Consider the following 12944-nt stretch of genomic DNA (forward strand, 5'->3'; position numbering starts at 1 on the left):
CCCATTTACTCACTAGATGACCGATTTAGTACAAAGGATATTAAAGGATACAGATCAACAGCCAGATGCAGAGACACGAGGGTGAGGTCCTGGATGAAGGAGCCTCTGCCCTGGAGCTTGGCGTGTGGGAACGTCCTGGTTCTCTAATGCGGAGATCCTCCCAACAGGGCTGACAGGCGTCTTCTGGGATTTTTTTGAAGGCTTATGACATAGTCATAATTGACTAAGTCATTGGCTTATTGGCTGTTGAGTCAACGTCATGCCCCTCTCTCCTCCAGGAAGTCAGGAGGTGGGACTGAAAGTCTCTACCCTTGCGTGGGGTCCAAAAGTCACCTCATTAACATGGCAAGAGGCAGGATTGTTGCTCTTTCCACTTAGGAAATTCTAGGGGTTTGGGAGCTGTACGCCGGAAAGGATGAAGACCACGTATACATACATGAGATACGTGCATTTGGTTTTGGTCGGCTGCGTCACCAAATACACATTTCTTATACATCACAGTATTGCGGTACCTAAGTCCAAACAGTAATTTTAATTTCAGATTTTTAGTCTGCTAAAATTTAATTTCTGGAGACAATGGTTATTTAAAGCTAGAGAAGTCTTCCTTTCAATACTTACTTTTGTAAGTAACAGGTAAGCTTTAACATTTAAGGAGGGTAGGAAAAAATAGAGGTGCTGTTTTCTTATTCTCACACTTTTGCAGTGCTGTAGCTGATAGAATTTTCAGTGCAGGTATCTTTCTTATCCCCCAACAAGTACTTCCTGATGTTGTTGAGAGTGCTGCATCTCTGAGCGTGCCCTTCAGCCTGAGCTAACCATCTGCCACCCACAGTGCCGCTCGCCACTCATAGGCCATAGGCCGGTTCCTGTTACTCTGATTACTGCCGCCCACACAGCTCATCCTGTCGTAAACTGGTTTGAAGATATACCTGTGTTTGTTCAGACCTCTGGTCTTCGCAGAATGATTTGACTAAATACCATGATTATCCACGTTACCAAAGTAACAAGAAAAAATGTGTTCTGCTCTATTAGACTAGGAGTGTTTTCAGAGCAGTTTCCCATGCAAACAGCAGGTCGTCAGAAGAGTTAATTTGTGTCTTGTAGACAGGCAGGGCATGTTATAGTTGTCAGGTAATGATTACAGGTGAGTTTATAGAGTGACAGAAGGTGACTATCATTAAATTAAGGTGACTATAATTGAAGTATTTTGGTATTTCAGTTTTTTTTTAGATTTGAAAGCCAGATGCAAATAAAATTTCTCCTGATAATCTATAGTTAGAAACCTCCAAGAGTAAGGTTAAAGAAGTGCTTTAAGCAGTTTAATCAGAATGAAAGCGAGCAAAGACATAGTTTCAGTGATGAAATTTTCTTCCATGCACTGGAAAAATATAACTCATGTTTTTGATTTGTATTAATTACTTTTCTTTAGGGTACTTAGTGGGTAGAATTTAAAGGTGATGCCATCACAAGTTGGTTCAGGATTGGCATACATAGGGGGTAGTTGTAGGGATTTTTTTGTGGTTGAAAGTGAAATATTAGTATTTCATTACTGGGATTAGAAGTAGTCACTCTAGGCAGAGAAATCTGAAAATGACTAATCTTCACTAGTCTCCTTCAGTTAAAAAAAAAGTAATTTCCCTAAGTTACAATTTGATGCTTTTAGTCACATTAAGTCATGAATGTGTGTGTCTGAAGCTGGGATCTACAGAAGCCATCTTTAGAGTGCAGACAGATGGTAGTTTTGTCACTTTGGTAAGACCAGAGCTTAAATGACATACCATCTTTTTGTTCATGTAGCATTTACTTCCTCAGCCACGTCTAGGGCCATTTTGCTGCTGTGCAGACAGTCCGTGTGCGATGGGCAGAATTCCTGCTTGACCATCCCCTGAGGTCTTGTCCTTCAATATGCTTACCTTCATTTCCTGCAGAGGAAGGTCCCTCGTCTTAAAATCCACTGGGAAGTTAGGTCGACCTTCCTTAAATGTACCAAGCACAAGCTATAGCAGTTATGGAGAAGAGTCTGGAAAAAAATATGTAAACAGATTGAAGGGTTTTGATGTGTCATTAAGGTGAAGCTGTTTTGTCAGCATTGAGGAGTCTGCACTTTAGGACTTGGTATTGCCTTTGTGGCTGGCGGATGGGGCACTGAAGTGCTGTGACTGGCCCTTCTGGCTGGAGGGTCACGTGCCAGGTGGACGGTGATGCTGCAGCAGAGGGCAGTGCGAGATGGGTTTGAGAGGGGATGTCTGGTACGCAGAGATGCTTCAAGTTGGGGACAGTATGGAGGGCTACATGCTCTTTTATTTTACGATACTGAGCACATTGGGAAGTCTGCATTAGAATGGGAGTGGGGGGTTCCTACCCTAATCTTCCTTTCTTTTTTCTGCTGTGTTCTTGTTTTCCACTTTGTTCTAGTCTGTCACATTCTGGTTGTCACTGGTTCTTATCTTCATCTGTAGGCCGAATTCTATACTTTGAATTGTGTTTCAGGAATACTTGACGTCATGTGGTTGTGGAAAAAGAATGGTGATACGATCTTCAGTTGTCTTGAAGTCGGTGGTGGCAGAATACCAGAGTTTGTGACAAAGAGGGGTGTGTTGGTTTGGACTTGACCCAGAGAGAGATTTTGCTGTTCCAGGGGAGTGTTTTATTGCTGAGTTTTCTAGCCTTTTCTCTTTTGTCTTTTTGTTGAATTATCTTTCTTTTATTGTAGTCAGTTGGTGCAAGATTAAGTTCTAAATATAATATGTTGGCTTCTTTGAGAGGTAGTCTAGAATTCTCACAATTCTCTCTGGTGATACATCCCGCTGACTTTATCAGTTTATTCTAGCACATTTAGCTTAGAAAATTTAGATAAGACTTTGGAGCATACTTCCATAAAGATTTTCTTACAGATAAGTGCCACACAGGAAAAAATGTTTTAGAACATACCAGGTTAGCCTTCTGTATAATTCTGGCACTTTTGTAATTTTATAGCTTTGACAATATTTCTTACAGGAAATAAATTATTCTTGATATGCTTCTCTAAGGTAGGATTTTGGCTACAAAAACTCAGGTCAGCATCATATAAACACATTTACAAATGTTTGCCTTAGTTTTCTCCGTTTAGTAGTTAATACATAAGAGAGCATTTAAATATTGTCTAATTCAAGATTTTCTTTCCCCATTGTAAATGTTATGAGTTCAAATTGGTAGCCCAAAGAGATATGGATTCCAAGTGTTTATGTATGTTGTATGCGTGTTTTCAACGAGGGTGTTGACTTCAGAAAACAGTAGTTCTGAAGTTCTTTTTGATTACTGCTGACATTGTGTATATGTAATACTTATAGAAAAATCAGCATTTCAAAAGTCAATTTGGAAAAAAGTTTGTAAGATTGAAGACATTTGCAGTGTGCTTGTGCTGTGCATGTGGTTTGTGTAGGGATTCTGTTAGTGGTTGCTGAGTGAGTGACCAGCGGGATCGTCTGTAGTAACATCTGCTATGTGTTCCACTGGTGGACCTAGTGGATGTTACAGTAGATGACACATTGTCTCTTTTTATAGTGAAGTTACAAAGTTCCTTTAAAACTTTAATGTTTCTTTGAAAAAAATAAACATGTACAATTGTGATGTGGTAACAGTTGAGAACAGGAAGGAAGGCATGAAGAAAAAGATGTATGTAGCGTCCAGGATAAATATTGCCGACTTTTGTACAATTAACATTATCTTTGTTCTAGTCCGAGTGGTAAGAAGTTCAGAAGCAAACCTCAGTTGGCAAGGTACCTGGGAAATACTGTTGACCTCAGCAGTTTTGACTTCAGAACTGGAAAGATGATGCCTAGTAAATTACAGAAGAACAAACAGAGACTGCGGAATGATCCTCTCAATCAGAATAAGGTTGGTTAATACGCATGCTATTTCAGAAGCTCTCCAAAAAGTATCTTCTGTTTCAGATATCTCACTGGAAGTTTGGTTGTCTGAATGTCCCAGTTTTCTTTTTTCCTTTCTCTCCTCGCTGAGCATTTGGACTTACACATGGATTAATCTTCTGGTGGTTAGCAGTACGTATATAGCGGGAGAACCTAAGTCACTTGTGCACAGTTGAAAACATTTCAGTGTCTCTAGGCCAATCACACTTTTGGCTCATTGGGATTATTTACAAAAGATTGGTTTGTTGATTATTTTTCTTCCTTAGAAATAGTTCCTGTTGCGCAAAGAGGCAAAATTTTAATGTGGTATTCTTACCACATAGTTTATACTTATTAATTTTCAGGATTAGGATTTGAGAAAGGGGACTTTTTATTTGACTTTTGATGATGCTCTCATCACGGTGCTGTGATTGGAGGTTTTTCTATTAGCTCGTATTTTTATTGGGCTACTTAGTTTATGGTTTATTGTATAGGAATTTAAACAAATAACATTTGAATTACGCTAATTTAATTGTACAACAGCACCCAATATCTTTACAAAGAAAGCCTTTTCCTCCCTCCAAGGGTAACTGATCTTATAAAACCTTTTCCCCCCCCCTCAATTTTTCTTTCTCTAAATTTCAGAGATAAATGTGTATGTGTGTTGCCACCACCATTGTCTCACTCTGTGTGCAAATGGTGAAGGGAAAAGTAAGGGCTTTCTTTCTAGGGGTATGGCTGATGTACCCCTGCATGCCCCTTGGGAGTGTGCCTTCCTCTTCGGAACCCTGAGGCCGTGTGTAGGGTGGGAAGGGCTTGGGCTGCAGCGGGTGTGGTTCCAGGCCCTGGCTCTGCCCCTTAACTAGCTCACCCTGTCATGGGCAACTTCCTTAACCTCTGATGGCCTCACACTTCTCTTTGGTAAAATTAAGGTAATGAAATCTTTTCCTTAGCATTGTGAGGAATAAATAGGAATTTATATGAAAACATCTAGCCAAGTATTTGACCCACATTAGTTCCATTCCTTTCCCTATTCCACCTTCCTACGCACTGAGCCACCTCGGTGAACAGTGTTGCCTGGTGGCCAGTCTAGGAGACTTTCTGATCCAAGCTCTTTTCCTCCTCATCTTTTTGCTTTTCCTGAACGGTATGGGGTCTCTGCTTCATATCTCTCTTGATTCAGCATTCAGCTTCCTACTTTGTTGACAGTAGTTTTAATTCAAAAAATTGTTATGGAGGTTAGAATGCACTGTTTCCTCCTATGTTGCGTTGGTGACCTTGCATTGGTTTCCAGAGGGGCGTTGGCGGGTACCTTGTTTAGGCAGGCAGAGTGGGAAGGGAAGGCTGAAACTGCCTCTGTAATGCTTAACCACTGTGACATTGTTGACAGTTTTGAAGGTGTGAAGGATACGAGAGAGTGACAAGAGGAGAGGGAGCTCAAGTTAACAAAAGTTAGGACCTTGAGTGTATATAGGCAAAGCTGTGTGATTGCAGCTTAAGAAAACATTTATTCTTGGTTTATTTTGCTTCTTAAGTGTGCAGAGGAAAATCAAGATTTATTTTTCTAAAACTGCCTTTTAAAAACTCTAACCACAGTGTTGGGTATCAATTGAAGGGGCTCAAATATTTCTGAAATGAATGGAATGCTTTCAAACTATCCTGCTGTTACCAGAATCACAGTTAAGCTACACTAAGTGTAATGTGAAGATGTGCTTCCTGATAGTTACGAGTCACTAAAAACCAAACACTGATTCGTCTCTTTAGTTTGTGTGCACCTTTACGCTCTAGCTGCGCGGGACCGCTCGCTCATCACCCTGCACCATGGCGTGCGCTTTCAAGACTCTGCTTGCTCATGTGCTGTGTCCTCTGCTTGGAATGCGCTCCCCCCTCCCCCTCACCTGGCGAACAGCTCCTCATCCAAGGCCCAGCTCCATTGTCTCCATCTCTGTGAAGCCTGCCCTGCATCCTCCCGGCAGAACCAGTCCCTCTTCGTTGTGCTTCCCTGGTGCTTTGCTGCTGTGTTTGTGGTTGTCGCCTCCTACAGACTGTGAGCTCCACGAGGGCAGGGACCAGGCCTTTTTTATAATTGTTTTTGTGTATATTGTCCAAAGCCTAGCACACGGTAGGTACTTAATAAATGTTTACTTCATGTTTATTTGATTGAATATCTACCTCATTCCAGAAGTTTATAGTGGTGATAAATGTTTATTGAATAAATTAATATACCATACATTATTTTGGAAACACCTTTCATTGTCAATGTTTTCTGAAGCTTTCTATCTGAATTTTTGGGGGTAGAGCCTTGTTTTGCATCTGATTGTATTTTAAGTAGTCAGAAAAATGCAGGAATATTGCATTTTAAAAAATAAGCTCTCTTTTAAAATAACACCAACGTTAAATATCTCTGTAAAGCAGAAAACGTATTTATGAGTAATTAATAACTGCATTATGTGTTTTTAATAATTATACAGTATAGAGAAAGCTGGGAGATTTAACCCAGTAAACAGGAATCTGAGGTAGTATTTTGTTCTGTGGTTGTAAACCTGCCTGAAGTGCATTATTACGTTGTTTTGAGTTTTTTTTAAAAAAGGCTTATCTTCAAAGAATTAGGAATGTAATTAACAAAATAAACTTTGAAACAGGCTAAATTATAGTTTATATTGACTGATTGTAAACTGTGCTCCATCTTCCATATCAAAGGTGAGTTTAGTGGGTGAATAATCCATTCGGGTATGGTTGGGAAGATATCTTCCGATGATCTTTGCAAAGTGGCTTTTAATTATTTTAGGCTAGGTGGGTACAGTGGAGTGGGCATTGTCTTTTGATTAATGTTTATCATTTTTGCAGTACCTATTCTTGCTGGTCTCAGTCTCAGTCTTAACCTTACTCTGAAACTATTCCATTCTTGATTTCATTGTACCATAGCGATTTTCTTGCCATTGCCATAATTATTTCCAGTTAGTACCTCCATCTCGCCATCTGATCGAGTTGAGATATCAAGTAGGTTACTGACGCTGTTCCATTAGGTTAATGGGAAAAGACTCGAGAAGGATTTGGAAGTCATCACCATGGACGTGGTATTCGAAGGCGTGAGCGGCTTTCTCAGCTTACTCAGAGGGCGAACTTCTAGAGCAACACTGTCCAATAGTCGTTTCTAGGATGATGCAAATGTTTCAGCCGCCAGCCACATGTGGCTATTGAATACTTGAAAATGTGGCTAGTGTGACTGAATAACTGAATTTTTAGTTTTATTTAATTAAAGTTTAAATAGCCATGTATTCGTAGTGGTTACCATGTTGGACAGCTGAGTTCTAGAGCTATGACTCAATATGTAAATAAGACCACAGAACTTTTGCTTTGACAGCTAAGTATCATTTAGGCATTTATGCAGGCTTAGGTTTCTCAAGAGGAGCTGTTTCAAGGTTTCAGAGAGAATGATTCTCAACATTTTAAGAAGCAAGTTAGTTTCTTAAAAAGATCATAAGTGTCTATAAATTTAGAGAACACTCTAGGGTTAGATAAAGAAGAGTAGTGATTTTCAGTGCAAGATAATGTTTAAGGCACTTAAGTAGCTTGGTTTTGTTGCTAGAAATTCCTTTTATTTTTAATGTTTCCGATGTGTAAACAGTAAACTCAATTTCTTGTGTTTCTAGCTCTTAACAACCGCAAAATGTTTACCAATTAAAGCTACAAAACTGACAAAATTTAAGTTCCCTAACATTAATGTGGCATATGCTGTACTTTGTAAATTGTTTACAACATGAATATGGAGCAAGTTATTTTTAAGCTTGACTTGTCAGTGGTACTAATACGTTGGCAAGGCTCAATTTTTCCACTACATTTCTCTATTCACACAAATATGATAACATTTGAGAATAAAGGACATCATATTGTCTTGAATGGAGTTAATTGTGTAAGTGTTGTTATTCATTTCTCATGAATTACCTTGGTTTAAGGTGGTATGCTATTGTGATTAAAAACACAGCCTTGAATTCTGTATGGCTGTGTCTTAAGTACTCAACCAAATGATCTAGCAGTTGCATGTTTTTATTATCTTCAACAAAATAATAAAAATAAATTCTTTTAGAGAGTTAATATATCATGGGGACAAAATATGTGCAGTTTGAGAAACTTAAGTGAGCTGGTGTGATGGTGGGAATCAGGTGGTTATAGAATGGGTGCAGTAGGGAGAATGGGTTGGCAAAAGGTGCAACTGGAAGTAGGGAGAGCAGTTGGGGCTGTAGAAGTCTAGAAAAGTAATGATGACTTGAAATAATGCTGTAAAAGAGGTATGGAAAGGTGTGAGACTCAAGAGAATTGGTAGATATAAGTACCTGGTACCTGCTACAATTCTGACCTGAGTCATTTGCTGCAGGGGTGGACATGAAGTAGGGAAGAAGAGCAAGTTTGGGGATGGGGTGAGGAAGATTGAGTTAAAATAGTTTTGTTTCTTGCACTTCTGAAAGGATCTTGTGGACCCCAGGGCCTCCCAGGTCACTGAGAACTCCTGGCATAATGGTTTGCCATAACGGATTGAGATGGCCCAACACTGGGGCTAATAGAAGAAAAGTGTCTTGTCACACTTTGTGTCACACTTATTCATGTGCCTACATTCATTGTAGGCACATGAATAAGTGAACAAATTAATCTTATGGAGAGTAAGAATGAATTTCCAGAAAGGTGTAGTGGGAGAACCAAGAGAATGTGGTGTTATAAAAGCCTAGGAAAGATTTTTGTTAAACGTCATGGAGAGATCAAGGAAGATAAAGACTTGGTAGTAAAAAAAAGAAAAAAAAAGGACTGTAGTATTCATTGGATTTCCAAATTAGAAGACATCTGGTGACCTTTACATACCAGCTTTGAGGGATGGAAGTACCAGAAGTCACTTAGAATGCCAGAAAGTTTCTGGGAAATGAGAAATTAGAGGCAAAATGTAGCCTGCTGGCCTGCTCTTCTAAAAGTTTAAAAATTTAGATTTGTTATTACTTGATTATGTAATTTGTACACATGGTACAAGTATGTTCAGTGAAAAACGTCTCCCTCCCTCTTCAGTCTCTCAAGCCCAACCCCATCCCTAGAGGAAACTATTATTAACCAGTTTTTTTTTTGTATGTCCTTCCAGAGTTTCTACCCTGTTTCCCTGAAAATAAGACCTAATGGACAATCAGCTCTAATGCGTCTTTTGGAGCAAAAATTAATATAAGACCCGGTCTTATTTTGCTGTAATATAAGACTGGGTCTTATATTAATTTTTGCTCCAAAAGACGCATTAGAGCTGATTGTCTGCCTAGGTCTTATTTTCGGGGAAACATGGTATATGCGTTTATAAATGTACACATGTGCATTTTTATCCCTCTCCCATAATAATGATTAGACTACTTTTATGAAGCTTGAATGAGATGTCGGGGAGGGAGGGCAATATTCTGAAGAGAATACACGATGAAGGAACATCATTATTTCCTTTAAAGGTTGAAAGAGGCCAGCTCAGAAGGAACTAATAGGGAGGTGTCTAAACTGAGAGTCCGTGCTTCAGGAGGCTTTCCAGGAATCTTTGAACTTGGTGCAATATTTTCTGTTGTGCATTTTTCTAAGGCGAGAGTCTACATGAAATTCTCTAAGGAAAATGTCGTTGAAAAGTGAATAAATAGTGTTTCAGAAGCAGGAGAGGGAGCAAGGCCTTGGCAGAAGATGTGAGGGACCAGCTCACTTGCTGGAGCTCAAATTAGGCCTTGGCTTAATTAAGCAGGAATTTTTCAGTTATTGAAGTACCTCAGTGGGCTGACTTCTTTCTGTCCTAGAGACCCCTTGGTCAGTTCACCACCACTAAAAAGCCCTATGGTAGGATCATTCTGGTTCCTGGCTCCTGGCAGAGCATATTGTGGTAAGAACTGCCTCATGGCAGCTGCTCTCCTGGCCTGTGAAGAAAGTAACTCAAATCTTTCCTAGACATGCTGGTGCTGTTTTTTGCTGAAAAAAGTGTCGTTTGGTCTCTCTCTGTTGGATATTGTTGGGGGAGAAGGGGAGTGAGTGGATCACAGATGATAAATCTAACATTCCTAGGCCTTGAAGTCCTTACAAGGAAGGGATTACTGGTATCTCCCTTTGGTGTTGGCCACTGTTGAGTACATGGTTCTATTTGAAATGAAGTTGACAAAAGTGGAAGTGAGGAACAAGTAGCTGTTAGAGTTAGTCATTGACTGAGGACTCATGCTGGCCTAGACACATGGTGGAGAGAAATAGATTATAGTTCTGTTTTGAATATAGAATTGAGAAGATATGCTAAGGAAGGTTTGCTAGGGAAGATGACAGAGAAAACGCAAGTGTGAATGAGCCCTTAGTTTTTAGATTGAGTGACAAGATGGATTGGGTTGCCATCTCCCAAGATCCCCTTAGGAAAGGATTTATATGGGTGGATAAAATCAACTTTGAATATGCAAAATTTGAGGTGTTTATTAAACATCCAAATGGAAATGTCATGTATGCAGTTGGTATACTGATTGAGAGGTCTGAGCTGGAAATTCCTTGGTTATTCCAAATGATGGAGCTGGAGGAGATTACCCAGCTATAGGAAAGTATCCAGAACCAAGTGCTGAGAAAAATCCATAATTAGAATTTGGTTGGAATAGAAGGAATCAGCAAAGTGGATTGTGAAAGGATGGCTAGTAAGGTAGGCGAAACATGGAAGAGGAGAATGTTTTAAAAAGGGGAGTGCTCAGTTACAATGATGGCCGCTACAAGGTTGACTAGGGGAGGACAGAAATCTCCATTGACCTTGGCAATATGAATTAATAACCTTCATAACAAATAGTTCCAATGGAAACAAAGGCCAGATTGGATTAAGTTGAAAGTGAATAAGATAAAATGGGTCAGTGTAGACAATTATTTCAATAAATTTTTTTGGGTAAGGAGGAGAATTACTAAATCAGTGGTAGATGAAAGGGATGCTGATGTGGTTAATTTCCCATTTTCAAGACTTTGGAATGGTTAAGAAGAGGGTCGATAGCACAAGTGGAAAAACCACAGAGGTCAAAAAAGTGAAGCACATTTGCGGTGTAATGGTGGTGATAGACCATGGGTAGGAAGGAATGTGAAAGGACTGAAGGAACAGTGAGAAAACAGTACAGTCAGTGGATAGGAGATATTGATGGAGTTAATGCAGAGGGCAGTGCTAAGTGAGCTGTAAGGATGAAAAGTAGAAACTGGAGGGCTGGCTGCTGGATTGCGATATTGGAGGTGGTGTCGTCACTAGGTTGACAAGCCTGTGACTATAGAGTTAGGGGAGTGAGATTCGGCAGAAGAAGAATTCTAAGAACTCGGGATGTTGTGTGAACTTTCCACATGGGTATCAAGGCCTCTAAGATTGAGGCCAAGAGTTGCGATGGAGAGGAAGACGGGAAACAGAAACGAAAGTCTTGAGTGAATGAAGGAGAAAGAGGAGGGGTAGAGAGTAGTACTGCCAGATCCTAAGAGCTTCAAAGGAGCTGGCGTTTTTTGAAGGAGCAAAAATGAGGAAATGATTAGAAAAAGGAGGAAACCTATACCACTTCCTGGCTTGTAGGTATGTAGTGGGAAGAGAGAGGAAGAGGAAACGTCTTCATTTGAGAGAACGTAAGGGGAGATAGTATCTTTGAGGGACAGCCAAGTCCAAGGACTGAACAACGTTTAGAGAATATTGAGGATATAGGAAAGGCTGCTGATCAGCCATTCAAGAGTGTGCAGTGTTAAGGATTGAGGGCAGGGGATTGGTTTTCAAACTTCAGATCATTAAATCAATGTAATTGTTCAAGACTAGAATTTTTAAAAATGAAATACAAGAGGATTATAAAATAGTGCACATCTCATTTAGTAAGGGTGAGTATTTTAGGCAAGTTGTATTACACACGTGTGTACTGGAGTCATGGCGTAAAATATATTTCTACTTTTAGTTGAGGTCAAAAAAGTTTGAGAGCCACTGAACTGTGGGGTGAATGTACAGAATACTATGGGACGAGTGGTAGGTAGTAAGAAAGACTTGGCTGTTTATTACCAAGATAGGGATTTGAGGTGTGATGGGATTCATTGTGATAATAGCTAGAGCAGAGCACACAGTTAAAATAATATGGTCCTGACTTTTCAGAAAGGAGATATGTGTACCTCTGCTGGATTGCTATTATAAATGAATTTATAAGACCTTTCTTAGGCAGCTAGGACCTGTCTGAATTCTGAGCCCCCAAAGAACTGGCTTTATCTCTGGCCTTAATTCTCAGCCTCCTACATGAATGATGTGTTACAGGACTATGCAGCAGAGTATGAGCTCCTCAAACGCCTTTGCTTGCCTCCCTAAGAGAGAATAGTTGTCCATTTGAAGCAAGCTTAATTGTCAGTCAAGTGTATTGGTGTGCAAGGTTGGTTAGCTCTGTTGATCTCCAAGTTGATACTGTTCTTCCAAGTAAGCTTTCTTGCAACTCAGCCAAGAAACAACCTGTCCCATCTCTATAACTTACCCATTGGCATCCTATTAATGAACCTTATACTTTGCACTTTGCCCCAAGGTGTTAATCTCCACGATAGTCTCCTCTGTCCAGACCACTGTGCTAAATTTTAAACATACAGATGAAAAGCTACTATGGCAGGTTAGTGACAGGGAGATCTAAGTTTTCAGATTGATACTGAAGAACATTTTCCCTGAGCCTCAGCTCTCTAAGAGCAATAGGCATGCTTTCTGCCAATGGACATGGTTTATTTTGATGTCTTAGTCTCATGTTGGCAGTCTGCTCAGTTCTAGATTCTTTGTACTCTATTTCTCTTGTTTCATGATATAAGCACTATGATTGACAGGGATTTTGCCAGAAACACCATCTGTAGACTGAGGATTATTTTCCCGTGGGATGCTTGTGTAGGGCTGGCATGTGACTCAGAGGAAGACACTGGCTGTGTATCTGTAACTTCATGTTAAGTACTAAAGATGGAACAAGTTTAGCGATTATTTCTCTTACGTTTATAATCTTGAGGCAGATAGTACAGACGACTACTTAATAATTTTGAGATGGATATTGTAAATAAACTACGTTGAATTGT

The 12944-nt window shown here is 39.8% G+C and overlaps 1 protein-coding gene across 1 annotated transcript in view; it reads left to right on the top strand.

Moving 5' to 3' along the window:
• Positions 1 to 12944, top strand: part of MBD2 (methyl-CpG binding domain protein 2) — a 59147-nt gene that overhangs the window by 9522 nt on the left and 36681 nt on the right. Inside the window, 1 exon segment of the mRNA XM_019721880.2 lies at positions 3717 to 3876. Within this exon segment, the coding sequence (XP_019577439.2) occupies positions 3717 to 3876 (160 nt within the window).

Source organism: Rhinolophus sinicus, linkage group LG09, assembly GCF_036562045.2.
Source record: "Rhinolophus sinicus isolate RSC01 linkage group LG09, ASM3656204v1, whole genome shotgun sequence".
NCBI classification, from domain to species: domain Eukaryota; kingdom Metazoa; phylum Chordata; class Mammalia; order Chiroptera; family Rhinolophidae; genus Rhinolophus; species Rhinolophus sinicus.